This window comes from Panthera uncia (assembly GCF_023721935.1).
Source record: "Panthera uncia isolate 11264 chromosome C1 unlocalized genomic scaffold, Puncia_PCG_1.0 HiC_scaffold_4, whole genome shotgun sequence".
Lineage (NCBI taxonomy): Eukaryota > Metazoa > Chordata > Mammalia > Carnivora > Felidae > Panthera > Panthera uncia.
In genome coordinates this window covers 10,337,197-10,365,128 of record NW_026057585.1, presented here as the reverse complement: position 1 = coordinate 10,365,128, position 27,932 = coordinate 10,337,197, and the positions used below count along the sequence as shown (strand labels likewise).

Sequence of the window (27,932 nt, the reverse complement as noted above, 5' to 3'; positions counted from 1 at the left end):
TTTGCTGAGAAGCAAACTGAGGCTCAGAGAGGTTGCAGAGCTCGTGGTAGGTCTGGCACCAGAACCCAAACAGCTGGACTCTAGAGCCTCTGCCCTTAACTGCTACTCCATACCCACTACTTTTTTTTTTTTAATGTATATTTATTTATTTTGAGAGAGAGAAAGAGTGGGGAAGGAGCAGAGAGAGACAGACAGAGAGAGAGAGAGAGAGAATCCCAAGCAGGCTCCTCACTGTCAGCACAGAGCCCCACGTGGGGCTCGATCTCATGAACCATGAGATCATGACCTGAGCCAAAATCAAGAGTAGGTCGCTTAACCAACTGAGCCACCCAGGCGCCCCCATACCCACTCTTAGTGTAGACAGTTACATTACAGCCGGCAGTGGCTGTAGTGGGGGCATGCATGGGCTGTGGGATACCTAGCCCCGAAGGACAGGTGAAGTGTTCCAGATAAGGTGATGTGTAGACGTTAAATGAGTTGGAGCCACAACAGGCCCAAAGAATTATGGAACCCCCAGGAGGGTGGGGGTGGGGCTGAAAGATGGGGCTGGAGAAGGAAGCAGTGGCTAGATTATGAATGTCCTTGTATGCCATACTCAAGAGTTGAGTGTTGATTTTGGTCTAGGTGCACTAGGAAGCCACCGAAATGTTCTCTCAAGGGAATAACCAATCAGATCCACACTGTGGAAAGGTCACATTGGGGCATACAGGGGCATGGAGTTAGGAGGCTAATGTACTAGTAACAGTAGGGGTGGGGACAAATATGAAATATATTTTGTAACATATAATCAACAGTATGTAGTGATTGATTCACTTGCTGAGTAAAGACAGACGCCAAAGGTGACCAACTCCAAGATTTCTAACTTGAGCCGATGAGCTGGTGCCCACTGGCATGGTGAACCAGAAGGCACGCGTTTGTAGGAAAATGGTGGATTCTGACATTCGTTGAGTTGAAGTGCCTGTGGGATGTCGAGGAGATGTTCAGGAGACAAGCTATATGAACATCAAGTTCAGGAAAGACCTGGGCTGGAAATACTGACTTGGAAAACGCCAGGAGGTGGATGAAGCCATGGACATGGATAAGAGCACGTGGAGTGGGAAGAGCAGAGGGTGGAAGAAGGAGCCTGGGAGCACTACATATTTAGGACGGCTTTGGGGGGTTCTTTCCACCACCTGAAAGGGCCTTTCAGTTTCTAATCAAAGTAAATAAAGACACAAGTTTTATCCATGTGGTTTATTTGCCATTAGCTATAATTCTGGATCTAACTGACACCCCTTCTTCAGTTAAGTTGGCACTAAAGAAGGTCAGGGAGACAACTTCTGATTTGGGTTGGCAGAGGGTAAGCAGGGAGAGGCTAGGATGTTGGGGGCAGGGTCAGGGCTGAGCCCCTCAGGAGTAACTGCCTGGCCCTCCCAGGGGGATGACGAAGACCGAGATGTCATCCCCGGAACCCAGCTTGTTGTTGGGGAGACGCCAGCCACGGTCCCGGGGGGTGCCCCGGGCCCCCAGGACCAGAGCTTGGGCCAGAGCCGTGTACCTGCCAGGAGCACACGTGCACATTCATGTACCAACATGTAAATGGGAAGATCGATACACAGGCCCTCATGTGGGTCCCCAAGCATTGCTTCCCTTTGCCCCTACCTTCCCCACTGTCATCCCCCCACTGCCCTACAACTCCTACCTGCTGGGGTCATTGGGCTCATAGGCCGACAGCACCCTGTCCACAGTGGCAGCTACCTCACAGTCACTGGTGACATCCCACAGCCCATCTGTTCCCAGGACTAGCACATCATCCGGGCAGTGTTCATACTGTGTCAGGTCATACACTCGTACCTGGTGGGAGAAGAGAGTGAAGAAGGAGCTTGGGGACAAAAGGACCCTGGTAAGAAGCCAGCCTGAGGCCCCCAGAGGAGGGAAGGAATGGTTGAGGTAGCCCCCATTCGGCTCACCTCAGGGAAGCAGGAGAGGAAGGGCTTGATGGGCAGAGTGGAGCTGCAGACCTTGAGGTTGTGGTCTCCCAAGCCCCGGGTCACCCCAATGGTGGCCATCACTCGAGCCTAAAGGGAATGAGTATGGGTGCTGCCACAGCCCTCTCCCAGGCTCCAAAGCTGTGGGCCCTCCCACCCCTACCCTCAGGTAGAACCTCCACCTCCCTAGACAAGTTGTGGTGGGTCCTCCTGCCCTCTCCCACCTCTACCATGGAGTTTACCTTTTTGCCCTCCCCACAGACCAGAGGAAACCTGAGATCCTCCAGCTCGATCTTTTTGTAGGCCCTGGGGAGGGGGGAGTACAGGAGGCATCACCCAGGCATCAAAGCCCCCCCTCCCCTAGGAGCCATGCCCCTCACACAAACCCCTAAGAAGGACCACATCCCCCCAACCCCCAGCCTGGCCCAGCCTCCAGCTTCCACCTTGCTGCTGGTGAGGGACTGGTTGTGTTGCCATGGGAACGTGCCCCAGCTCTGAGGGAAGTGTTACCAGCCGGTCATGTTCTGGTCCCGGTACAGCATCCTCTGCCCCAGCTCCTTGGGCTGAATTCTGCGGGGGAACTCAAGGTGGGTGAATTCACCACCTAGCAGCTCTGGTTTCAGGAAGCCCTGAGGTTGGGAGTGGCCGGACAAGAGCAGAGGCCAGGGAGCATTAGGCTTACAGCACACCCTGGTGTATAGATGTTAATTACAGTAGGGCCTTAAATGGAGTTTACCATGCACCACACGCTGTTCTAATACTAATGTATAGGAGCTCATTTTAACCCTCACAACAACCCTTAAGGCAGGAACTAGTGTTGCAAGGGAACCGTCTGATGATCAGTTAGCAAAGTACTCGAACTGGGATTCAAACCCAGGCAGTCCAGCTCCAGAGTTAGGACTTTAAAGCACTAAGCCACACTGCCTCTCATGGGCCTTTGCTATTTCCTTTCCCCACTTCTGACTCCACTTCCTTCCTCAGCTGGGGCCACAGTGGGAGCACTGGAGTAACCCACATTCCTTCCTCCTGCATGTTCCACCAGGTCAGCCGTAGTCTGCAGAATAGCCTTCCCAGTGAGCAGGTGAGGAGCTGTCTGTGCAGTAGGGATGGGGACATAGGCTACAGAGAGCCACAGAGTCCACAAAGAATGGGAGTAGAGCGTTTAGTTCCTACTTACAAGCAGCTGAAGACGCTGGCGCTCAGTCTCCGGGGTGAACTCCCGGGACATTGGAATGATTTCACCATTCCGGACAATGATGGCTCTGCCCAGAGAAAGAAAAGGTTTGGGCTTGGCTCTCCTCAGCCCCCTTGTGGAGAATTCCAGAAAGACCAGGCTTTCCCCATAATGACCCTTAGGGTTCCTCACCCAGACCCCCATCTTTCCTCCCCTTGTGGTCCTTCCTTATGTCTGTAACTGCTCCTGACCCCATCCCTCCCTCCAGTTTTTGATTTTTAAAACCCACCACCTCACTGTCTTCTATGCCCCCATCCCAGAGAGTGGGACCCCCTGTAGGCATTTGCAACCCCCCCACCATACCTGCTGTCACCTGCATTGGCCACATACACCTTGCCTAGCAAGTAGACTACAACCAGTGCACAGCAGCCCCCCTCCACTTGGTGGCCGCGCCGCTCCCGGGCCATCTGCTCATCCTGCCACGTGAAGGAGGGTCAAAGGGGTGAATGAAGAGGTTCCAGGCACACAACCACCGCCCCCATCTGCAGAAATAAACTGGCCCAGCCAAGCCACACTGGAGGAGAGGAGGGAAGACATGGGTATAGCTAACTACTCCTTCCCTCCCTACTGAACCAAGCTCTGCTCAGGCCCTCAAAGGTGTTGTGGGTTCTCAGGGTCACCCACTTAGGCCACTTGATCCCCATCCAGAGTTGACCAGAGTGACTGCCTAGCAGGCTCTTGCCAGGACCACCCACTCACCATAAACTGGAAGGCATTCTCAATCGCCCCCACTACCAGGCTCTCATGGGTCACTTCCTTCTGCGAAGACCAGCAGGACTGAGGACCAACCAAGTGAGAAGGATCAGAGGAACCTGCGGCCCCTGGGGTAGACGGGAGGCAGAGGGGAGGTGGCGAGGGGTCCTGGAGTATCTCTACCAGGTCTTTTAGCTGCTCCCGGATGTGGCGATGAAGGAGCCTGGAGGCCATTTCGGCAGCTCCGCCCCCTGCATGCCCATCAAACAGGCCCCAGTAGTAGAAGCAGAGTCCCTGGTGGAGGAAAAGTTGGAGGTGAGTGAGGGAGAGGGAGAGAGAGAGAGAGAGAGAGAGAGAGAGAGAGAGAGTGTGTGTGTGTGTGTGTGTGTGTGTGTGTGTGTGTGTGGCTTGTATTATGTAAGACTCTGGGGCATCCATATAAACATCCGAGAGGAGGTCAGAGTTTGGCATTAAAGGCAAATTAGATTTGTTCACTCATTTACCAAGGGCCTATTATGTGTCAGAAAGAAAAGCATCAAAAAAGCCAAACTCCAAGGATAAAATATGCAAAAATAAATATTGGTAATTAATTAATTACCATCCATAAATACAGTAGTACCTATATTCTAAGTGGAAAACTGAACATTTATACTGACATTCTAACTGTTCAAATGCCACATAAAGGTTCTGTGTCAGAGGTAGAAAGCTAGTGAGTTAGGAGTTAGGTCTTCCACATGTCTCGGATTTAAAACCAGATGCCTAGAATCCCCCGGAAGAGATGTGACCAGGTTTCTGGAGGCTAGGGGCTGGGGTGGGGGCTTACCTGGCCTCGGCTAGGCTCCCTAGGTACCCCTGAAACACTCCTCCGACCTTCCACATACACCACTTCACAGCAAGCCTGGTCCTCATTGTGCCGGCTTTTGCCAGCATTGATGACCCTGCCAGGCCAGAGTGACCACATCAGGTTGGACACCAGACCAGGTCCTGGAATAACCCCCACCTTAGACACACACACCCTCTCTAGCCTGCTGGCCAAACTGAGAAAGGTCACAGCCACCTGGGATCCAGGCCAGAAAGAGGAGGGGAAGGGAGGCAGGGCAAGGCACGAGGAGTACTGTCTGGGTGTCAGGCCCCACCACCTCACAGAAAAGCCAGCAGCAGCACCTGCCTGCCTCAGTTCCCCCATCCCCTGCAAAGGGGGCACCCCTGTGGGCTGCTGGGGAAAGGGTTGGACAGGGGCAGCAGGAGGTCTTACTATCCTGCTTGCCAAGACCCTACATCCCGCCCTGAAGCCTAGTCAACTTTTCTAGTGCCTGGTCCACAGCACCCCACCCTCACGGGCACACCCACCTTTATCTTAAAATCTTCCAGTGAAAGTTTCTGCTGCTTTGGCAGTGAGGCAGTGCTCCAGCCCAGATAGGGAAAGAGGAATTGAAATAGGGCAGGGGTGGAAGCCCACCTGGACTGCGCAGAAGCCACATAAGCCACCAACTCTTCTCAGATAGAAAGCTAAAGGAGCTGGCGGTGGGGCCACGGGTCTACCAGCCACCACCCTCAGCGACCTCAGCGCCCCCGTCTCCCTCAAAGCTCTGCTTTCCCAGTAGATGCATTAAAAATACACCCGGCCTGGGAGCAAGCGGGCTGCTCCCGCCACTCCGACCGGGGGTCCGCGTCTTTGCCTGGCCAGCGCAATGCCCCCCGCCAAGGGGCGTTCAAAGGGGACCCTCCTGCTTCCCGGGCGGCCCCCTCCCCCGCCCCTGGGGAAGCCGGAGGCCGCCTGGTGTCGCGGGCTATTTCTGGGTGTGGAGGGGGAGGGGAACGGTAAGAGGGACAGGGAACTGGGGCGCCGGGGTCGGGAAGCCCGGGAGCTAATCTTTCTGGCTGCCATCTCCTCTATGAAAAGTGCCCCGAGCCTCCTTGAAGCCCCGCCTCCCCTAGCCATTAAACTGCCGGGCCCCAACAGAGAACTGGCCAACTCATCCTTCACGGGGCCCTCCGCTCTCCGGGCTCTGGAAGGGAACAAGGTCCTGAGGCGGCGCGGGTGAGGGAAGTCAACGAGCTGGAAGATCCTGAGGAAGACTGCACCGACTTGAGAAGCGGCTGGGAGGGGGTGCAGCCCGAAGCCCAGAGGATAGCAAAGGTCCTGGGAGAAGGGAGTTCCCAGCGCCGAGCGCCGCCAGGGGCACGCATCCCAGCGCCGGGGATGCCCAGCTGGGGAAGGGTCTAAGTAAGGGCTGGGGGTCCCATCCTGGCTAGGGTGTTCCCGGGGACGCTCACTCGGCGTAGCCCGTGCTCCAGGGCAGGCGACGGCCGGTGTCCGGGGGGCTTTGCACAGCCCGGCCAGCGTGGTCGTCAGCGCGTCGCAGCCCCCCTGGGCTCAGCTGCAGAAAGGTCGGTCGGGAGAAGCTCGCTCGAGCCTCTACTGTCTTCGCGGGCGCCGAGCTCCCGCTCCCAGCCCTCGCCGGAGGGCTCCTGGGCGCTTCTGGAGGGACGGCAGGCTGCGCGGAGGGCGCGTTGGACAGGTCTGGGGACTTGGGGCGCGGAGGCGGGGCGCCCCCGGAGCTCACCAGGTGCGCCACGGCCGAGCGCACCCGGTTTAGCATGCTGCCTCCCTGCCCCGCCCTCGGCGTGGCCCCGCCCCGAGTCAGGCCCCGCCCCCCTAGGGCGCGCGGTGGGCGGTGCTCGCTCCTGCGGGCTCTCCACGGCCATTGGCTCCGCGAGGGCAGGGCGGGTCCCGGGAAAACTTCCTCCTGCTCTGGGCCGCCCCTGCACCGCCCTGCTGGTTCGCGGCCTCTTCCCGCCTAGTTCCGGCTACGCTCCGCCTCAGTTCCTTTGGGGAAGAAGGGTCTGCTGTTGTGGGAAGGGGAGGGAAGGACACCCTCTAGCTTAGACATCAGCTAGAACTTCCCCATTGTGACGGGGTGGGTGGTGTCTCCTCGCCTTCCGTTCCTAGCAGCTACCCCGGAGGATGATGGAGCTGATGACCTCAGAGCGAAACCAGCAGCTTCGGCGACCCGCTGGGTGTGAGGCACCTGGTGTGACAACACCTCTGGCTGGGGCTGCCGGAGTGAGAGTGAAGGCGAGCCAGCTGGTGCTGGGTGTGCTGTGGGGGTGTGAACGAGGCGGGCTGGAGTCGACCATCCTGAATTAGGGAGCTGGGGGTAACTTCTTGGGCTCCTGAGAGGGCCCTGCTCCCCATGACCTCTAGATCTGGGAGAGCGGTTACCACTCCGACTTCACTTTCTTTCTCAGGATCCAATTCCCTGTTCCCCCCCCTTCCCCCAGCCCCATTTAGACCTCCCCTGACCACATCAGGGCTAGAGGAATATTTAGTAAGGATAACTACAATAACTGCTATTTATGGCGGACTTTCTATATAGTAGGCCCGCTACAAAGCACTTTCTATATAGTAGGCCATCTATACTGCACAGCAACACTTCAAAGTAGATTTTATTACGTTCTTTATACTGATGACGCACCTGTCATTTTACAGAACTTGCCTCAAGAGGTCACGCAGTCAGTGAGAGACTCACACCCGTGCCAGTCCCCAGACGCCCAAACTCGATTCTGTCTGATGAACCAAGCTAATTTGTCGGGATGGTGGAGGAAGGGTTAAGGAGGAGGTGAATGGCAAAGAGTGGGGCTTCTTCCTCTTCCACCTTCAACTCAAGACAGAGGCCGAACCTGCAGGCCGAACAAGTTCTGTACGTACCGCCAGGGGGAGACAGAGGCCAGGCTAAGCACCTATCTGAAAGGAAAAGGTGGCACTAACTTGATGTTCAAAGAGCCCTGTTCCCAAACCTGGTTTCAGGGAATTAATCAGTAGACCTCCAGAGAACCTCCTACCCCATGCACTGTCCAAATGAGGACAAGGCCCTTGTGGCCCTAATGCAAGACAGGAGTAGCCCTCAGGAATCACTGGCACCAAGTCTGTGGTTGGGATGCCATCTCTGTGCTCTGTGGGCGGAATGCTTCCTGAAGGTAAGGCTCTCTCTTCCTGAGCTGAAGTGAGCCCCCAGAAGGGGTGGCTTTCCTGGCAGCTTCCAAATAAAAATCTCATAATGATCATTCAGGTCTTTATATTTGCTGTAATTATACCTGCACTCTGGGCAGAGGCAGCCAGAAAAGTAGAAGTCACACATACAAAAAAGAAAAATCAGACCCAACGGCACATAGAGTGGCAAATGCAAAGGGGGGTAAACAGCATGGTGCTGCTATGGGTATTTCCCTCCTGTTTGAGAAAAACAGGAACCAGCTGTCAGATAAATGGCATAAACAACAGCACAAGCAAAGACTGATGGAAAAATATAACATCCTGTCTATTTTTATTATTCAGTGTTTCTGGGGCAGTTTGCTTACCACTTCTCTGTGTCACCCTGCTCCCTAATCCCTGCTCTTCACAGCACCCATCATGGTGTGGCTGCAAATAGGCCACAGAGCCAGGACAGAGAGACCCCCTAGCTCTAGCACCAGATGGTCATCAGGGATGTCAGCAGCACTCTTGGGCTCCAGAGCAGCACCCCCCACCCCCCGACTAAATCCTAAGGCTCTCCTGTCTCTGAACATCTTACCTCTGATCCCTGGCATCATCACACCTCCTCCCTCCTCAGACTGCCCCAGAACCTGGTAAGAAGGTCATCACTTCTACTCATCCCTGAGGCAGCAGAAAGTGAGAGGGAAAAGTGGGTGGGGTAGGAAGGCAGACTTGGGAGATATTTTTCTCTGCTGAGAGCTGAGACTGCTCAGTGCCTGGCCCTGCCAGGAATGTGTGTGGCCCTAGCCAGTGAGGGCAACTGGGCATCCTCAAGACAGGCCCCTTTATCCTAAGCCATGTGCAGTGGCTCAGAGTTCAGAACTAGGCTTTTCCCCTCTTACCTCTCCCCACCCCATTACTCCAATCCCAAAGCCCTCTTAAAGTAGAAGAGTGTTCCTCCTGTTAAGAGAAAAATTCACAGACCACTTCCTTCTTCCATTTGTCTAAGCCTTTCACATCTAAAATCTTACCCTGTAAAGAATTAGAAATTGCAATTATATTGTAGCCTATATAATGAACATACCGGCTCAAGTTTGGCTATCAAGTTGGGGTTCACAGCCATCAACCATAGAGACCAATTATCAGCCCTCCTGCCTGCTCAGCCTCTACCTCATACCTCACTAGTCCTTCCTGCCCCTGACCACACCATTCCTCCTGCTCTGGGCTGCCCGCCCCCACCCCCCCGTACTGCCCCGCTGGCTTGCGGCCTCTTCCCACCTGGTTCCAGCTCCACTCTGCCTCAGTTTCTTTGGGGAAGAAGGGTCTGCTGTTGTGGGAAGGGGACAGAGGGAAGGACACCCTCTAGATTAGACATCAGCTAGAACTTTCCCATTGTGACGGGGTGGGTGGAGCAAAGATCATTTGCTCTTCCCAGATGGATTTTAACATTTTCACAGTGGAGGGCTAACATATCAATCTAGAAGTGCATTGTCTAATAGAATTTGGTGCAATGCTGGGGATGTTCTGTATCTTTTCAGTACAGTAGTCCCTAGTTTCATGTAGCTATTGAGCACTTGAAATGTGGTGAGTGCAAATAAAGTGTTTAGGGGCACCTGGGTAGCTCAGTCTGTTAAGCCTCTGATTCTTGATTTGTGCTCAGGTCAAGATCTCACGGTTTGTAAGTTCTAACCGGCATAGAGCTCTGGGCTTACAGTGCAGGGCCCACTTGGGATTCTCTCTCCCTCTCTCTCTGCCCCTCCCCCACTCATGCGCAGGTACCCATTCACACGCGCTCTCTCTCTCTCTCTAAATAAATAAATTTAAAAAAAGAAACAATGTTTAGATTTTATTTAGTTTATCTGTAAATTTAAATTAAAAATTTTTTTGATGTTTATTTTTGAGAGACAGAGTGACAGTGGGGGAGGGGCAGAGAGAGAGGGAGACACAGGATCGAGGCAGGCTCCAGGCTCTGAACTGTCAGCACGGAGCCCCATGCAGGCTGGAACTCACAAACGGTAAGGTCATGACCTGAGCAGAAGTCCCATGCTTAACCACCTGAGCCACCCAAGCGCCCCAACTTATATGTAAATTTATTTATTTTTTTTAGTTTTTCAAGTTTATTTATTTTGAGAGAGAGAGAGAGAGTGAGAGAGACAGAGCATGAGCAGGGAAAGGGCAGACAGAACCAGAGGGGGAGAATCCCAAGCAGTCTTCAGGCTGTCAGCACAGAGCCAGATGCAGGGCTTGAACTCAGCTGTGAGATCGTGACCTAAGCGGAAATCAAGAGTTGGAGGCTTAACCGACTGAGCCACTCAGGCACTTCCATATGTAAATTTCAATAACTACTTGTGGTTAGTGGCCATCATTCTGGATAGTGCACTTCTAGAATCTTCAAGACTCAACCCCCCTGGAGATCTTGGCAATCCCTCCTTATACTCGGCCCCCCCCCCCCAGAAGCCACAAGAAGGAGAGTTTTCGGGGACCTCTCTGGCTTACCCGGCCTGCACCGGGGAGATGTTCACCCGGACTGCTGCGGCGGGGGCCTGCCGGGCCCTCCTCGCTCTTCTTCCGTCGGCCGCCAGGGGCCGCTGCGCCCGCCTGTGCCCGCCCGCTCGCCCGCCGGGAGCTGTCCGAGAGGAGGCGGTGGCGCCCGCAGAGGGGCTGGCGGAGCGGGGGTGGCCCCCGGCGACCGGGAGGCGGCGGCAGCTGCGCGCGCCCTGGCCTGCCGGCGGGAGCCTCGGAAGGACCCCGCCTGAGCCTTGCGGAGCGGCGCCGGGCACGACCGTGATGCCAGTTTGGCCGGAGCCCCGTCGCCTGCCGGACGCCGCAACTTGGTGAGGGACACAGGGCTCCAGACTCGACACGCACCCAAGCCGGCCGCTCCGGCCCGAAGTCCGCCTTTCGGAGTCTTGGTGCCGGACTCAGAGGCAAGTGGGCACCGCCGTGGGGCAGATAGATCCGGAGGGTGGGGGCTCAGAATTTGGAGGAGTGGGCGAGCGCTGGAGGAGGCCGGGAGAAGGCAGTGCAAGCTTAAAGGCTCTTGTGGTCCACATCCTCGACTCCACGCTGGTATGCGGGCTGCTAACTCAGCCTCCCCATAGCCTGCATCTTGGGTTTGGGAAAAACAGCCTGGCAAACTGAGGCAGGAGAGTGGAAGCCCAGGAAAATCTCAGAAGCTTCCCTTCCCCGCCCCCTCCACCGTCTCTCTGAAGGAGGGAATAGAATTCCAGAGAGCTCAGCCCAAATGCACACTGCCCATCTTTTGGGTCTTAGGGCTCATGGGAGAGTTGGCTTGGAGGGTGTGGCAGCTCAGAGAGAAAAGGGATGAGGACTGCCTGAGAGAAGACAAAGCTGGATTTGTAATGATGGGAATGAAGGTTCCTGAGGGCGACGGGGAGAGGAGATACCTACTCAGAAAAGAGATAAACCTTCTGGGAAGCTCTTGCCCGCGGAGCACAATCCTGGGGTATTGGCACCACTTCCTCCATCCGTCCCCATAGTCCTCTCTGGGCCCCACCTTCCCACCTGCCTCCGCTCCACCTCCCCTCAGAGGCTGAGGGATGAGAGGCCTTAGGGAGAAATGGAGAAGCTGTTGAGCTGGGGCCCCTGAGGCTAGAGACTGAGAGGAACCCCATTCTAGCCCTCTGGAAGGGAAATGAGGGTGAGGGTGGCAGAGCTGAGCCAGCTCTGTGTGAGTCCAGGACAGGGGTGCAGTGAGGGTCGGGGGTAGAGACAAAAGGATTCAAGACCTTGGGGTCTTTTCCAGGTGTCTCTTGGAGCAGAATTCTGTCAGAGCCTGCTCAGGAATCCTTCACTGGCCTTCAGCTCCCCCCACCCCCCCACCCCAAGGCCAGAGCGGAGATAACTTTGATTCCTAGACCCCTCCCTACCATCCACCCCGCTTTACCCCCACCCCCATCCCCCCCATGGGGCAGAGGAACCCTTAGGTTGCTCAGGCTAGCTGCCCTACCTGTTCCCACAGTCTGCAAGGATCCCTGCAAATTCCTAAGGCAGAGGAGAGACTCTGTGTCCTGCCTGCACCTTGGGGAAGCATCAGAATTGGCCTCTACTTCAGTGCCACCCCTTGTCCTTACCCGGGCCCTCCCTCACCCCTACAGGACCATGGGCTCCTTCTAACCCTTGCAGACCCCAAAGAGTCTTTCTTACTTGTTCAGTAGAGTGAGCCTGAGGCCAGTGGATGAACAGACAGAAGCTGAAAGATCCCCAAAAAGGTGAGTGAGAAGACAGTTGACATGGGAGAGAGTTGAAGTGGGGATGGGGGTTGGGGGGGGGGTGGTACAGAAATCAAGCACTCTGTCCAAAGTTCTGGCATTTGGCTTGGCCTCTGGTGTTCCCAGGATGGTGCTGACACCTGAGGGACCCCAATAATGTCCCAAGGGGCCAGCAGTGCAGCAGAGAGGATGGTCCAGGCTCCTTCTATGCCTGGGCAGCTCCCTGCTGCTCTATGCCTCTGCTTCCTTGGGATCCCCTCCATTTCCGGTTCCTCCTCTGGGATAGATGGGAGGCGGGACCCATCAAGGATGGGGGAAGAGGAGAAGCAAAGTGGTGCAGGAGGAATAGGGCAGGCTTCTGCACTCTGGGCCTCTGCCACCCAACATGCTGCCTGGCCTTGGACAGTCATTTGACTTCTATTAACTATTAGCCCTAGTTTCATTTCATTTCTTTTTTTTTTTTTTTAATTTGAATCTGTTTAAATTGAATTGCTACCACATTCCCACAGTTCAAAACCCGAAAAAATAAAAAAGCAATAGATAAGTCTCCCTTCTACCTCCATCTCTCAGCCAACCAGTTCTCCTTTTTGGTGGCAATCAATGTTACTATGTTTCGTTGGTACATTTTCCAGGGCTAGCTTATGCATATTTAAGCAACATATATAATCTTTCCCTTTTATGCATTTAATACACACCATCCTGCACTTTGCTTTTTTCCCCTTAATGGTGGATTATCGTTAGAGATCATTGCATGGCTCAGTACCTAAAGCATTTCCTCAGTCTATTTTATAGCTGCCTGGATGTAACTGCATTTGTACAGATGCTCCACAATGTATTTAGCCCATGCTTTATTGATGGCTGTTTAGGTTGCGTCCAGCCTTTCGAGTATCAGTTTGCTCATCTGTCAAATAGGTACAAATAATCCTACTTTGTAGGACAGTTGTGAAGGCTGCAAAAGCATGTATGTGAAGTGCTTGGGTCAAGGGCTCAAAAACTGGGAGTCAGCAGTATGGTTCCTTCTGTGTCACAGCCCTCCAAGGGACCATGTCTGGTTCATCCTTCAACACCCTCTTAAATGTTATCTCCCCCACAAAGCTGTCCGTGCTTTTCCCAGCAGGACAGTCTCCCTGCTCCCTTTCCCTACTGTAGAGCTCACCACTTTGTATGGTTTGTGCCAGGCCGGGAGTTGCCTGGGGACAAGGTGTGCATGTCCTGCCCACCTCTGTGCCTCCCAGAGCACGTGGCACGGAGGTGCTGGGGCTGGACTGCGGGGAGCTCCTGCCCAGAGTTGAGCAGGGTGTGTGCTTCGCTCCGCAGGATGCGTGAGAGGACCTCTCAGAACTGGAGCACGGGCCCCTGGCTGCTGGCACTTTACCTGGCCTGGCTGTGGACCCTCCTTGCCTCAGCTTCCTTGCAGCCGCCAACTCCCACAGGTTTGGGGGAGGTGGCAGAGCCTGGGACAGGGTTTCTCAGGATGCCTGGAGAGCTGGACACCACCCCACCCTATTCCACACAGGCAGATCTCCGAGGCTGAGGGTGCAGATTCTAGGGGCTCTGACTCCTTCTCTGGTTTTCGCCCAGGAATATCCACCCCACCCTCTGCTATCCCAGCCCAGAGAAGGTGTGGGCAAACCCCTTGCTCACCTTTCCTTCCAGGCCAGAAGGTGTTCTGCAGGGAGAGAGGCCCTGGGGTGGAGACTTAAGTCTTGCCTCCTGGCCTAATTCTGTGGTTTTCCTTCTGGGATGGCTAAAGCCTGTGTAAGCGGATGATCCTCTCCACGATCCTCTCCACGCATTGTAAGCCCCCGGGGCCCTTGCCCTCAACCGGACAAAACCAGAGGAAGTGGGGGCTGGTGGGGAATCCTACCTCTCTTCCACCCAAGGGCCAGGCTCTGCCAAAGAGGGCTGAGTGTGGCCTGACTGGGGAAGAAGGAAGGATAGGAACACTGAAGCAGCAGGAGGATTTCCTGTGTTTCCTCCTCCCCTGCAGTTGGAAATCTCTGAACACCCCTCCCCTCGGCGGGGAGGAGGGCCTGGAGGATGTGCAGGGCAGGTGGGAGGGGAGCAGGGTTGCAGGCCTGGGCTGGGCACCTCATCTTGTCTGGCCACTTCAGTCCTTGTGAAGCAGGGCACCTGCGAGGTGATTGCCGCTCATCGCTGCTGCAACCGGAACCGCATCGAGGAGCGCTCCCAGACTGTCAAATGCTCTTGCTTTCCCGGCCAGGTGGCCGGCACCACACGGGCAAAGCCCTCCTGCGTGGACGGTGAGTGAGAGGCCGGGACCCGGCGGGGAGGGCCCGATCACAGAGATGAGGAGGTCTGTCTAGGCCACACCATCTGCTCGGGATATGGTTTCATACCATCCCAGGGCTTTGGCAATCAGTCTCAAATGCTGGGTACCTCTGGGGGGAGGAGGGCAGACGGACCATCCCCACATCGTCCCTCCCTCTCATCCACATTCACTGCCAGGCGCTACGCAGACGCATTCTGTCACATGAATCCTCTCACATATCCTGCCAGACTCACACTTAACTCCCCCAGACCTTGACCTCTCCTCCTGCGCCTCCGAGGTCTCTTACACACACACACACACACACACACACACACACACACACACACCCCTGCCCATTCTCCTGTGGCCTTGACCTTCCCCTCACATGGACACAGATGTTTCACTCACCCCTCCCCCCCATGATTGCACCCATGCTCGTATGCTCACACTCACGTGACCATGTTGTAAACGTGCCCACTTGTGCTCACATGCACGCCTGCTTTGCACTCCTGGTCTGTGGAGCCCTTTCACACTTGCTCACATACACCAAGTGGGTATGTTGAAGACCGTGCCTCTCTGCTAATGCCGTGGTGACTCAACTGAAGGGTTCCTTGGAGAACTTCCCCTGCCTTCGCCCCATGCTGTCTTGGCGACACGTAGGGGTCAGTGGGATTGACTTTGATACGGTTGTGTGCCCCAGCCTCAGCCTGGGTACTGCCTTTCTGAGCAGCCCGGAGTAGGGGAAAGACAGGGGAAGGCAGGGCTCACAGCCAGCGGTGTGCAAACTTGCACTTCATTCCGCACAGACTCCCCACCCTTGACTGCACGCTGTACTCCAGGACAGCTTAGAGCTGCCCTCACTGCCTCCTGCTCCCACAGCCTCCATCGTCCTGCAGAAGTGGTGGTGTCAGATGGAGCCCTGCCTGCCGGGGGAGGAGTGTAAAGTGCTCCCGGACCTGTCGGGATGGAGCTGCAGCAGCGGACACAAAGTCAAAACCACCAAGGTACCCAGCGACGGCCACTTCACCCCACCCTACGCTTCCCCTTTCACGTGGGCTGGAACCGGGGGCACAGGAGCCTGGGAGTCTAGGCTGTCGGCATCCCAAGGGGAGATCCGTGAAACATGTGGGCACATCCCTGGTCAGTCCCCTGGACTGTGTCGACTCCAGGGACTGGAGTTAGGGCCTCTGGATTTGAAATCTTATGTGTCCTGGGCAAATCCCTAATGCTCCATATGCCTTTGTTTCCTCTTCTTCCCAGAGTGAGTCTGACTCCCAGAAAATGCAGGTCCTTAAGAACGAAGTAGAGAATTAGGAAATTGTTCAGATAATTCTGAGGGGAATCTCTGCCCACCCAGCCCTGCTGCAGACCTACCCCACCCCCGGGATTAACTCCCTGCAGCTCACACCTGTCCTCCTCTCATCTTACTGCAACAGCACCCAAGAGGATTATTACTTTCATGGTTTGCTGCCTGCCCCGAAGAACAAGGGGTAATTAAAATGTTATCAAACTCATTAGCAATTCCATGTGTGTCATAACTAATCAGTTGCATGGCTCTGCCATCAGCATTTGTGCAGATCAGTGACACTTGGGGCAAGCCAGAAGCCTGCCTTCTGCCTTCCCTTCCCACCACCACACACAGCAGACAAGCAGACATGTAAACAGAGAGGAGAAGGTGGCCTTCAGGGTTCTGAAGAGAGCAACATATTCGTAGGACACAGAACAGGAGGAGTTACGGCAAGAAAAAGTGTGACTAGATGTAAAGCAGAGCATCCTGTCTGCAAGCAGGCAAGGGAGACGCCATCCTGAGTATAGTCAAGACCGGAAGACGGCGAGACCCGCCAGAGAGCTCGTGACATTTGTCACTGTTTTATAGGTTTGGGTTTATAGCCTATAGATTGCGGTGTTTGCAGTTTGGTTAGCTACTCCGAAGCAAGCAGTGGTGAGGGGTGCTTGATTTATGTTTGTGTGGGCCACGCCAGCCATGCTCTCCCAGCCTGCACTGCTTTAGGGAGAAGGGATCAACAGCAATGACCTTTATATGACCTACATCTCCTGGGGAGTCTTGGGCATTCCCTTCTCTAACCTTCCCCCATCACCCGCTCTCTAGGTCACAAGATAGCTCCTGGGGTCACGGCCTGGACAAGACAGCTTGACTGAGCCCTGGACTGAAGAATGGTATCGTTATCAGCCAGCAAACATGGAGATTCACTTACCTGGACACACGCCCTGTGCCAAGTGCAAGATCACTTTTTCCAGGGACATTTCAACTGAGTTGCTCAGCCGATAAGGACGGATCTCCGGCCACATACCTAGTGTTGTGCTGGGTTCTCCTGGGGGACCCAGAAGAAGGTCAAGATACCGTCCCTGCCCTTGAGGGATGTCCAGTCAAATTGGAGAGTTGTGAAAGACAATTGAGCTAATTTAGGTTAAGACACTGTGTGCGGCTTCCGGGTCACATGCTGTGGGCCTGTTGGGGGTGCGAGGGTGAGACTCCCACAGCCCTTCAGCCACCTCCTCACCACAAGGCATGAAGACAAGAGGTCACATCCACCCCCCTCCACTTCCCTCCCTCACATGGGTCTGAACACCCAGCAAGCTGCCAACATGCTGAGGGGAAACCCCCTCCCCTTGATGAGAGACCAGCTGTATCTCATTTGCATGGGACCGGGTTGACTTGGGGAAGGAAAGCTGAGATGAAGCCAGTCAACTTTCCAGCAAAGCTTCTGCAGAGGTGTGGCCTGGTTTGGGCTATTCATTGGGTATGGGACGGACAGGACCTTAAAATTACCACCATCCAAGCACCTCAGGTTTTTGTTTGTTTGCTTATTTCAACAGATGAGGAAGCCGAGTCCCCGAGACTAAGATGAATTGGTCAAGATCTCCCAATTTGGGCTCCCAAATCTCTCAGACCTTTCACTTAGCCCGGATGTGGGACTCCAACCTGGGCCTTCCATGTTTGCAGGAACAGGAGCCTGCAAAGGACTGGCAGGAGAGCAGCACCATTTTTCTTGGGAGACGCCAGAACAGGTCCTTGTTATTTGAAGTAATCCAGAATACCTAGATGCTAGGATGTGGGACCACCGGATCTCCACTCTGCCTTCAGCCTCCAAAATTACTAACAGCCCCCATGATAGCCCAGAGGTCACTTGGCCCAGTTACACCTGAGACACTCTGAGCTGGCAGCCCTATTGTCTAGGCTGACACATCCCTCCCTGAATGCTTAGGCTTGTATGTAACTCCCAGAGGCTCTGGCTTCAGGAGAGGCTCTGGGTGGAGTCCAGAGGTCACAGTCCTCTCCCTTCAAAGGCCCTGCTGGGCAGTAGAGGAGCCCTTGCAGGGCTGGATGGAGACTCTGTCCAGGATTGAGGTTTGTCAGAGTCAGAATGACACGCAGGCTTCAGAGACTCAGAGATACGGGCTAGTTGGATATCTCATCAGTAAAAGAATTACAGGCTCAGTGACTGTGAAGATGAGCTGAGATCAGCTGGGATCACCAGGATCACAGGGCGTGTGTGGAAGGGAGTGGAGCTCGAGGGGAGGGGTGTCAGCAGAGACCAATGTTGAATTCTCCCCCCCAGAGGATGGGTTGAGGCTGAATCTCAGCCTCTCCCTGCTTCTTTCCCTTCTTCCCCAAGCAGCCAAACCAAGACTGTTCACCCTACTCGAGGGTTTATCTTCGTGTTTGTATTTAGTTCTGCTTTTGGTAATGGAGTGGGAAATGATGCCAGCTTCTCACTAGACTGTAAATATCAGAACTCTGCCAACTTTGAATCTCTGCACCTAGTGGTGTCAGGGAGTGGGGTAAGTGAAGGAATAGGTCAGAGGTTGTCATCACTTCCTTCAAGACCAGGGAATGGATTAAGGAACTGGCAAGTCTTCTGGAAAGGGCCAGATAGCAATTATTTTAGGCTTTGCAGGCCACTGGAAGTCTCTGACCTATTTTTCTTTGCTGCTGTTTTTTTTGTTTTGTTTTGTCTTTTTAAAAAGCCTTTAAAAAATGTAAAAACCATTCTTAGCTCAAAAAGCTGTCCAAAACCAGACCCCAGGCCATTTTTGGAAGGGTGCCTATCCGATGAAACTTTGAAGGCAGGCCATCTCTGCAGCTTGGGATTGCCTGCCAGCCTCCTGGCCTGCCTTGCCTGCAGTGGGAACCTGAGCATGAGGGCTGAGTTGGGTTTTGTTTTTCTTCTAATGTTCCTTGAGAGATTGGTGAGTGAATTATTTAGGCTACAAATGAGGCAGCTTTAGCAGAGTCAGACAATAAGAGCCTGCTCTCCTGGAGACCAGGAGGGCTTCTCCACTCCCTCCCCATCCCTTGAGACTGTGTCCAGGAGGCAGAGGGAGGGCGCCAGCCCCCTGCCCATCTGCTGCATCCACAAACGACTGGACTATGAACCAAGAGAATGGGGGGTGATTTTGTGTTAAATTCCCCCACTGCCCCCACCTCCACTGCCAACTTCCACCTGCTCCCGCCTCACCCAAGGTCCTGGTTCCCTGACCCTCCCTGATGTCCCTCATCTCTGCTTACAGAAAAAGCCTCTTTCCTTTGGCATATGCTGGAATTTGCCTCCATTTCCTCAAGACCTACTCATATATTTATTTGGTGGGCTTTGAGGGGTGTCCCTTACACAGCCAGGGGAGCTCCACACAACACAAGAGGGTGTGGTGGAGAAAAGAAAGCCTCCCACTTCCAACAGTAGCTCCCTAGGGTCATGTTTCCAACTAAGTCAATATTAGTGCACGTTTTGTAGCAACTTCAAAGGCAGTTTAGGAATGCAAACTAATTTTCCTGGAGCATAGGGGTCCTGGAGTCATTTGTCGGTGGGCTGGACTCTCCAGATTCTCTCACATTATCTGGTATCCTCACTTCCTCAGCTGTGAGGCCTTAGGAAGGTTGCTGACTACCAGAGATCATGTGGCTAATTTCTGTGACCTCCTGGCAGTCTCATTAAGGTCTGAGAGTGACATCATAATTAATGGTCCCAGACAGTTGCCTCAGGTTGAGGCTGAAGCTTCCTAAAATCATAAGCTTAGAGCTAGAAGGAATTTTAGAGATCAATGAGGCAACTTTTCCATTTGACAGATTTGGAAAGGGAGGCTCAGAGAGGTTAGGTGATTGGCTCAAAGTCACACAGTATGTCCTACCCAGTGATCCAGACAAGTGTTCTTTACATGCCTCTGTACTCCAGTACAGATGAGGAACCTGAAAAGAAGCCAGGATTGTAGCAAGGATGGATGTGAAGGGGTCTTATTCTAAAGTCTCCAAACCCTGTGAGTGCAAGGGGACAGAATGAAGAATGGGAAGCCTTTAGAGAAATATACACAGAAAGAGAGAAGTAAAGACAAAAAGGAGGGACTGGGATAACTCATTCAGACGAACATCAAAATATCAAGGCACAGCACGTAATAGAAGAAAACTGATGCCACACCCAAAATAGTTGATTTTTGTCCTTTTTGGAGGACATAGTGTGAAGGCCCTATCAACCTTTGGAATACCTGTGAAGCCAGTCTTGATGACTTCTGGCTTCTTTAGATTCTAGTGTGGGAGACTGCAAAACTAAGGCCCGTGGGCTGAATTTGGCCCACTGACTCCTTTTGCAAATAAAATTTCATTGGAACATCACTGCTCTCACTTGTTTGTTTTGTCTATGACTACTTTCCTGCTAGGACAGCAGAACTGAGACATTGCAAAGAGACCATATGTCCCAGAAGGCCTAAAATATTTACTGTCGGACCCTTTATAGAAAACTTTTGCCAATCCCAGCCCTAGTGTTTTAATTGAATCTTTCTCAGTACGTGCCTGCAATCTGGAAAATGACAACTCTGGGTTGTGTATTTCTGGGTTTGGGATTTCTTGGAGGCTGTGCTTGTGTCTCCTTTAACCCTTTCCGGTGCCACTTGCGAGACCTAACAACGGAAGAAATGAAGTCACAAAGGCTAAGAGGCCAAGAGAAAGACTTTGAAATAGAAGAATGCTTCCTTAGCATGTTATCACACCCCAGGTCAGTCAGCTCAGTTTATATTTTCCAAATTCATGTAGCTTCTGCTTTTAAACTTAAGGAAAGTAACTGCATGTGCTGTGTATATACATATGCTGCTGGTGTTTCTGTGCATCTGTGGATTGGAGTATCTCCATGCCCACAAACAAGGCTGCTACTCAAAAATATATAAAAACTAGATTAGCACAGAGACTGACTAATGAAGGCAGATGCCAGCCTGCATGTCAGACCAGGGCATGCTGGCTACACATGGCTCAGCACACGACTGCATGTTCCCACTCCACCTTCTGTGGCTGAGATGTGACTTCAGAACAGGAGAAAGCTCATTTCTCTCTTCCCCCAGTGTGAGCAGCTAAGCTGCTTCCTGACTTCCTTGGGCTTGCGATTCGTCCCTGAGTGTGGGTTGTGGATCTGGGTGTGTGCACAGGTACAGGAGCTACTGGACTCAGGTGGCTCTAGACATTGTATTTGTAATAGTCACGTAGACTGGGCATAAGGAGGACCAGGCAACTACCTCTTAAGCCTTACGTGAGGCCACAAGCTCCTTTTTAGACTGGTTTAGGGGGAGAGGGTTCCAGCTGTTTAGAAGTCTGGATCGATCCACGTGTTTGGCAATCCATCATCGCCTCTATTAGTGAATGTCTACCATGTGTTAAGCATCATGCTAGGCTCTTTATATAGGTAACAGTATGTTAAATGGGACTTTCCCCATCTCAAAATGTGGACAGAGGCTCCAAAGTTTGGAAAAGAAAGCTAGGTATCAACTATTCTTAACTACCCCCACATTCTAATCAAGATGGTAGAGTATTTCTACAGATTTGTAAAAGGGGTGATCAATAGTCCATTACCCACCTCCAGAATATATAAGAGAGGGCTAAGAGTTCAAGTAGAAAGGCAGGTGGTAGTGATGATCTATCTGGAGAGGATTGCCACTTCCTCCCTTCCCCAGCCAAGGGGAAGATTTAGCTGTTGATCCTTACTATACCCTACTTAGGGGGATTGCAGAAAAGAACTCAAAAGAGCTTGACTTAAATCAATTGGACAGCAGGGGACAGAGGGACTCAGGCCTGAAAATGATCTAAAGGTCAGTGGCTATGGTCGGCTTGCGGTCCTGGACAGTAAGCCCAGAGAACTCTCTTGGGAGCAAGCTGCACATCCAGAGCTCAGCAGACCACAGATGTTTGTATGTTTTCCGAGGGCCTATGTGGACTGCCTAAGAAGGCTGCCTGGAAGGGCGAGGTAACCCCAGCTAGGGAAAGGCCGCCACAAATCCTACGGCTGAGAGGGAGTCATAGGTGGCCAGTGAGAGGAGGTAGTGCCCCTGTCAAGAGACCTGTAAGTGGGACATACGCAGCAACAGGGCATATTCCAGAAAACCCGAGACAATGTTCCAGAAGACAATGTCCAAATCCTGAGATGGAAAAGAGACTTAGAGAAACTCACAGACATGAAACAACTTGCTCAACATCAGGCAGCTAATACATGGCATGTGGCGGTTTTGTACTGTGGTGGTTTGGGTAGGTTGAAACAATATTTCCCAGAATTCTCTTCCCTGCATAGTTCCAGATTAGAGTTGCTGAAGTTGGAAGGCAGAGAAGTGCAGCAATAGCAATTACTCTCTGAAGGCTGTCATGATTACAGGTGCCAGCAGGTTCCAGGCTGTACTCATTTTCCCTCATTCCACATCAAGCTTTTCTCAGCAAATCTAGCCCTTCTGACCCACAGCAACCCCAAGCCAACCCCCAGATGGAGAAGAAACAGTGTCCCACATAAACTTCTCCACCAGTTCTTTAGATCCTGCTCTAACAGTTGGATATGCCTGATTTGAGAAGGTTGATTAGTGACTTTTCTCTGATCTTCCAACTTTTCCATTCATATGCTTATTTCCCTAGTTTCTCCAAAAATGTTTAAAGATTTGTTCCTCTACAAATCCCTGATTACACAATTACTGTTACTATTTCTCCCTTCCTGACGGAGCCCTGACTAACACCATTAGTGTCATTATCAAATTGATAGCAAATGCCTTATAGGTAGTAGAAATAGTTCCAGAGAATAGAACCTTGAGGATGGGAATCTTGAGTTAATATGATTAGATTTAAAGGCATTAATGACCCTATTGCTCATGGTAAAGGAGACACCGGTAGACCATGGCATGTGGTGGCAAGACAGGTACATTAGTTACCACCTGAACTCAGCTAGAACCAGATACCTACAGTAGGCAGGGCTCTGGGTGACCAAGTAGTTGCTACCACTGAACAATGTAATGGAAATAAGGAGTACAATAGGGTTAGTTAGTTGCTTCTGAGTGCACTCAAGAACTTGGAGAAAGAAAACGATAAGCAAAGGGCTGTAAGTTCCCAACTCAAGACATACATAAGGGAGCAGGACTGTTCTGTGATTGCCGTAAAATAAACCTTTATTTCCTGTAGCTGCAGGATTGAGATTTCTGAAAACCAAACTCAAAGTAGCCAGGTGGCAGTCTCTACATAGCCAGGTGGCATATGTTAGTCCCTATGTTAATAGGATCATTTTTTGTCTCCCCCGGGGGAGACATCTTTCTCTTGGAAACTAATACCTCTAAATCAGCAGTGCCCTAAGTTTTAGGAATGAGAAGTAGCATTTTGCTAGTGAATCGTTAGGGATAGGAATGAGAAGAACCACTTCTATTTCCACTCCATATTGGTTCACTAACACATACAATGAGGCTATTATGGTGGGAAATGTCAAGCAGAAGCGTCTAGAATGGCCTGTACCTACCAGAATGGTAAGTGGTATCATTCCCGGAGAGATTGCAGACATGAGTGTCACCAGCAGGACTTGAAGGATGTGGTGGTGGTGATTATCCTCTCTCAGTTTGCCTGTTTACTCTGTGTAGAATACAAATAAATGGGTTTTGGAGAATAACAGTGCATGATCATAAACTTAATCAGGCTGACTCCAGTGTCAGCTTCTGTTCCAGACATGGTTTCTCTACTGGAGCAAAGACATCCCTTGCACCTGTTATTCAGGTATTGATCTGGAAAATGTCTTTTCTTTGCACCTGTTCGTAAAGATCACCAGAAACAGTTTACTTTCAATTGGCAAGGCCAGCAATACACTTTCACTCTCTTTCCTCAGGGCTCTGTCAACCACACGGATACCATGATGTTGGATGGACCTGTTGAGTAGGAAGCAGTAAGTGCTCTAGACGCTTTGGTAAGAGACATGCATGCCAGATGGTGTAAAATAAATCCTACAGAGATTAGGGAGCTTGCCACTCTGGTAAATTTTCAAGGATCCTGGCGATCAGAGGCCTATCAAAGTATTCTTGCCTATCAAAATATTCTCGTGGTAAAAGACAAGCCACTGCCCCTGGTATCTCCTCCCAGGAAGGAAGAGGTACAATGCTTCATAGACCTCTTTTGGATTTTGAAAATAACATATTCTTAATTTGGGTATGCTGCTCTGACTAATTTGTCAGAAAAGTCAAAAGTCTGCCAGTTTTGAGTAGGATCCAGAACAAGGGAAGGCTCTGCAAAAACTACAGGCTGCTGTGCAAACTTATCTGCCCCTTGGGCCATACTAACTGTCACATCCAATGGTGCTTAAAATGTCTGGCACTGTATGGAGCCACAGACACTGTAGAGAGCCTTTGGCAGCCTCTGAAGACGAGTCAGAGTAAACTCTTAGGATAATGGATCAAACTATGCCATTCTCTTCAGATAACTATTTTCCTTTTGAAGGATAGCTTCCAGCATTTATTGGACCCTACTAGAGATTAAATGTTTGATTGTGAATCACCATGTTACCTATGACCTGAGCCGCCCATCATAAACAGGGTGTTTTGGCCACAAAGCCATAAAAATGGGCATTCACAGCAGTGTTCCATTATCAGTGGGAGTGGTATGTATACACGATTGGACTTGAGCAAGTTTTAAAGGCAAAAAAGGAAGTTGCGTGAACATGTGCCTCAGATTCCCATGGCTCTGATTCCTACTAATCCACCTCCTTGGGTGCCTGTGGCGCTCTGTGGGTTGAGCATCTGACTTCGGTTCGCGTTTTGTGAGTTCAAGCCCTGCATCAGGCTCACTGCTGACAGCACAGAGCCTGCTTCAGATCCTCTGTCCCCCTCTCTGTCTCTCCCCTGCTCACACACTCTCTCTCAAAAATGAATACATATTTTACAAAAATAAACCGCCTCCTCTTTCTCACCCCATACCTATGGTCTCACAAGAAGTTCTCTATGACCAGTTGACTGAGAAACAAAAAAAAGTCTGACCCGCTTCACTGATGGTTCCTCATGCTATGAGTTTCTTCTGTATGATTGGAATGATTCCAGGTACTACCTGAAGGCAGAAAGCTGCAGCATTACTACCCCACTCAGAGGGGACACTAAAGTCTTCCCAGTGTGCAGAACTTACAGCAGTATGCATAGGTGCTCATTTTGCCTGAAAAGAGAGATGGTCAGAGGTACAGATAGATGCTAAAGAAAGGGAATGTGTGTGCTGGGGGCTAAAGGTTTGGCTTTTAGGTTCAGAGTATTGGAGGGAATGTATTTGGAAAATTGGTGATAAGGATAAGGGGGAAGAGGTATGTGTTTGAACTATTCTAAACTGCTATAAATCAGTTTATATGATTTGTATATATGATTTATATGATATGGGCTCCTATGCATCAAGTCTGATATGGTTACTGTGCGCTCAACCTGCCAACAGCAGAGACCAGCACTGAACCCTCGATGTTGGCACCATTTTCCAGGGTGAGGAGCCAGCCACTTGGTGCTAGGTTGATTATCTTGGAACACTTCCATAATGGAAGGAGTAGTGCTTCTTCTCACAAGTAGATACCTACTCTGGACATGGATTTTTCTTCCCTGTTCACATGCTTCTGCCAAAAGCACCATCTACAGTCTTATAGAATATTTTATTTATTGTCCTGGTGTTCCACTAAGTAGAGCTTCTGACCAAGGAGCTCATTTAACAGCAAATGAAGTATGGTAATGGGCTCATGATCATAGAATTCACGGGTGTTACCATGTGCATGATCACCTTAAAGTAAACGGCCTGAAGGAATGGTAGAACAATCTTTTGGACCCTCTATGTCAACACAAGTTGAGTGCCAACACTGGGCAGGGCAATGTTCTCCAGAATGCTGTATATGCCCCCAGTCAATGACCAATATATAGTGCAGGTTTCTCCCTTCAGTAACTGTCTCACTGGCTGAGAGCTCAGGACCAGAAAAAAGTGCATGCTAAAGTGAGAATTGACGTACAGACATTTTTGATGTGCACTGTCATCTCATCCTCGCCACAATTCCATAAGGTCAGGTATATTCTGATTTTACAGACAAGAAATCTAAAACTCAGAGAGGTTGAATAATTTGCCAAAGATCACACAGGAAAAAATAAAGCAGAATAGGATTTGAACCCAGGTCTGCTTAGCTCTAACGGTCATATTCTTGCAGCACACATGGACTCTGTTCTGGGCATCTCCTCCAGGACTGAGCTACCCAGAGCCCAAATGCTTTACAATTAATGCTTAGAAAAGATGAGAGAGGCTGAGGGATGAACTGGGTAATAAATGTCATGATAGAGGTGTGTCCTCTGTGCTACAGTAGAAACTGTTTAGAAAAGAAACTAAATCCAGCATGGGGAAGGCATCCTGGGAACCAAGTCTTTACAGGTGAGTGGGAATCAGCCAGGTAAAAGTGTGTGTGTGTGTGTGTGTGTGTGTGTGTGTGTGTGTAAAGGAAAGAGAGAACACAGGCCAAGGGGAAAGCATTTGCAAAGGAGGAAGTCTTGAGACAAGTTCAAGTAAGTAGCTAGCTGTGGCTGGAATATAAGGAGTAAGGGGCGATGGTGAGAGAGACAAGGCTGAGAATTGATCGAGGCTGGGCTCAGAAAGAAGCTGGATGCTGTACAGTCTGAATTCTACCTCAAGACAATGAAGAAACTTGCAAGGGCCTGCGGGCAAGCGCAGAGGCAGGTTGCCACATTAGAGACAGGGCTGTCAGGCTAGATGACGGGGTGACTATACAGACAGGGAAACCAGTTAGCAGCTTTGGTAATACTCCATAAAAGAAGTAATGAGGCCTTGAGCCAAAAGCAGGGGTTGCCTGGGGGTGCAGAGAGAGGAGGGAGGGAGATGGGGCATATTTTCAAACTGTGATTCTCTCTCCATTCCCTAATGGATGCTTGCCTTTGTCTCTCCCACAGTCAGAGGTGTGAGTGCCTGCACCCACCCCATGCACAAGACCAGTGACTGCCTCTGCACTGCTTGAAAAACCTGAAAGCCCAGCGTCCCAACACAGTGCCCTCCCCCGGGCCTGTAACCCCTCCACTGGAGTCCCTTTCCGGGCAGTACTCATACAAAAGCAAATATTTACTAAGCGTGCGTCGGTACTTTGGGTTACTCATGTTTTAAGGGGCCACCATTCAAAAGTTGGCTAATTGCAAGGAAAGGCTAGGAGAGGATTTTGGAGATGAACTGTGGCGATTGCAGGGAACCAGATACCTGGGAATTGTGGGCAAAGAGGAGAGGCCACACTGTCTAGGAGGGACAGGCTAGGGTGGGCCCTTTGGCTTGCCACAGGTTTGGAACGTTGGACTTCCCTTTCACTCTGGCACATGGTTATGTTTCTCTGTAACTTCTATGCACACGGACTCCCAGACCCAGCATGGTCTGTTCCAGCCAGGGTCTGAGTTGAGCCCCGGAAGGCACGTGATGGAGCATGTGCTCTGACATATTTTGACGAGGGTTGGGAGGTGGACACACAGAGGTGCTGGTAGCTGATTAAGTGAGGGCTGTTGGGGCCCCTCAGAGCTCCTCGTGATGGAGCTATGTGGGTGGCCCGTGGGGATGGGAGCACTGAATTTTCCTCCTTGTGTTACAGGAGAGTGGGAGAGATGCTGGTCCTCATCTCACAGAATTGAAGAATGAATCTCATGGACAACAGAGAGTGAGCAAAGCGATAGACTTTATTGAGGGAAAGTATAAAGCTCTCTAGGGGGAGAGGGGTCCCGACTGGGTAGCCACTGAGGAATTTTGTCTCTGACTGTTTTGGGACCTTATCAGAAAGTTTGTGAGACTCCACGCATGGCAGGTCTGGAATATGCTTATCCTTTTTTTCCCTTCCAAACCTCACTGCTTCTTCAGCCTCCCACTTGCAGGTGCACTCTGCCTCCCCGAGGGTCCCTTATCTCTCCCTGCCTAATGTTAACCCTCTCCCTATTCACTTGGGAGTAATACCTGGCACAATCTTCAAGGCCTTGCCTCCTTCCCAGTGAGAGCTGGGAAGCCAGCCACCAGCCGACGAGATGTGCAAACGCTGTTTGCTTTCAACTGTTGATTTTTAAACATTAAGCTGCTAGTAAGCCTACTGAACATCAACAATCTTTACAGGAAAATCTTTGAAGGGGTGCCTGGGTGGCTCAGTGGTTAAGTTTCTGCCTTCAGCTCAGGTCATGATCTCACGGTTTGGGAGTTCAGAGTCCAGAGTGAAGCTCTGTGCTGACAGCTCAGAGCCTGGAGTCTGCTTTGGATTCTGTGTCTCCCTCTCCTTCTCCCTCTATCCCTCTCCTG

The 27,932-nt window shown here is 51.7% G+C and overlaps 2 protein-coding genes across 3 annotated transcripts; one reads left to right on the top strand and one right to left on the bottom strand.

Annotated features, from left to right (window-relative positions):
• Positions 1-1,218: 1,218 nt before the first annotated feature.
• PPM1J (protein phosphatase, Mg2+/Mn2+ dependent 1J) lies at positions 1,219-6,862 on the bottom strand. 2 transcript variants are annotated; one of them, XM_049616550.1, is made up of 11 exons: positions 6,172-6,862; positions 4,718-4,832; positions 4,078-4,188; positions 3,901-3,978; positions 3,505-3,617; positions 3,145-3,229; positions 2,478-2,596; positions 2,210-2,273; positions 1,950-2,057; positions 1,682-1,833; positions 1,219-1,537 (listed from the first exon to the last, which is right to left on the bottom strand). In XM_049616550.1, exons 1-11 carry the CDS (start codon positions 6,495-6,497, stop codon positions 1,390-1,392), a joined length of 1,419 nt encoding a protein of 472 aa, XP_049472507.1. In that variant the 5' UTR covers positions 6,498-6,862; the 3' UTR covers positions 1,219-1,389. The 2 variants fall into 2 exon arrangements, with proteins under 2 accessions (XP_049472507.1, XP_049472506.1); XM_049616549.1 differs by having other exon boundaries at positions 3,901-4,188.
• Positions 6,863-12,047: 5,185 nt separating this feature from the next.
• Positions 12,048-20,016, top strand: TAFA3 (TAFA chemokine like family member 3). The gene is given in 7 exon segments (XM_049616562.1): positions 12,048-12,099; positions 13,417-13,532; positions 14,214-14,363; positions 15,178-15,233; positions 15,236-15,375; positions 16,482-16,501; positions 16,504-20,016. Coding segments are annotated over 6 exon segments (639 nt in total). The 5' UTR covers positions 12,048-12,099; position 13,417; the 3' UTR covers positions 16,662-20,016.
• The last annotated feature ends 7,916 nt before the right edge of the window (positions 20,017-27,932 follow it).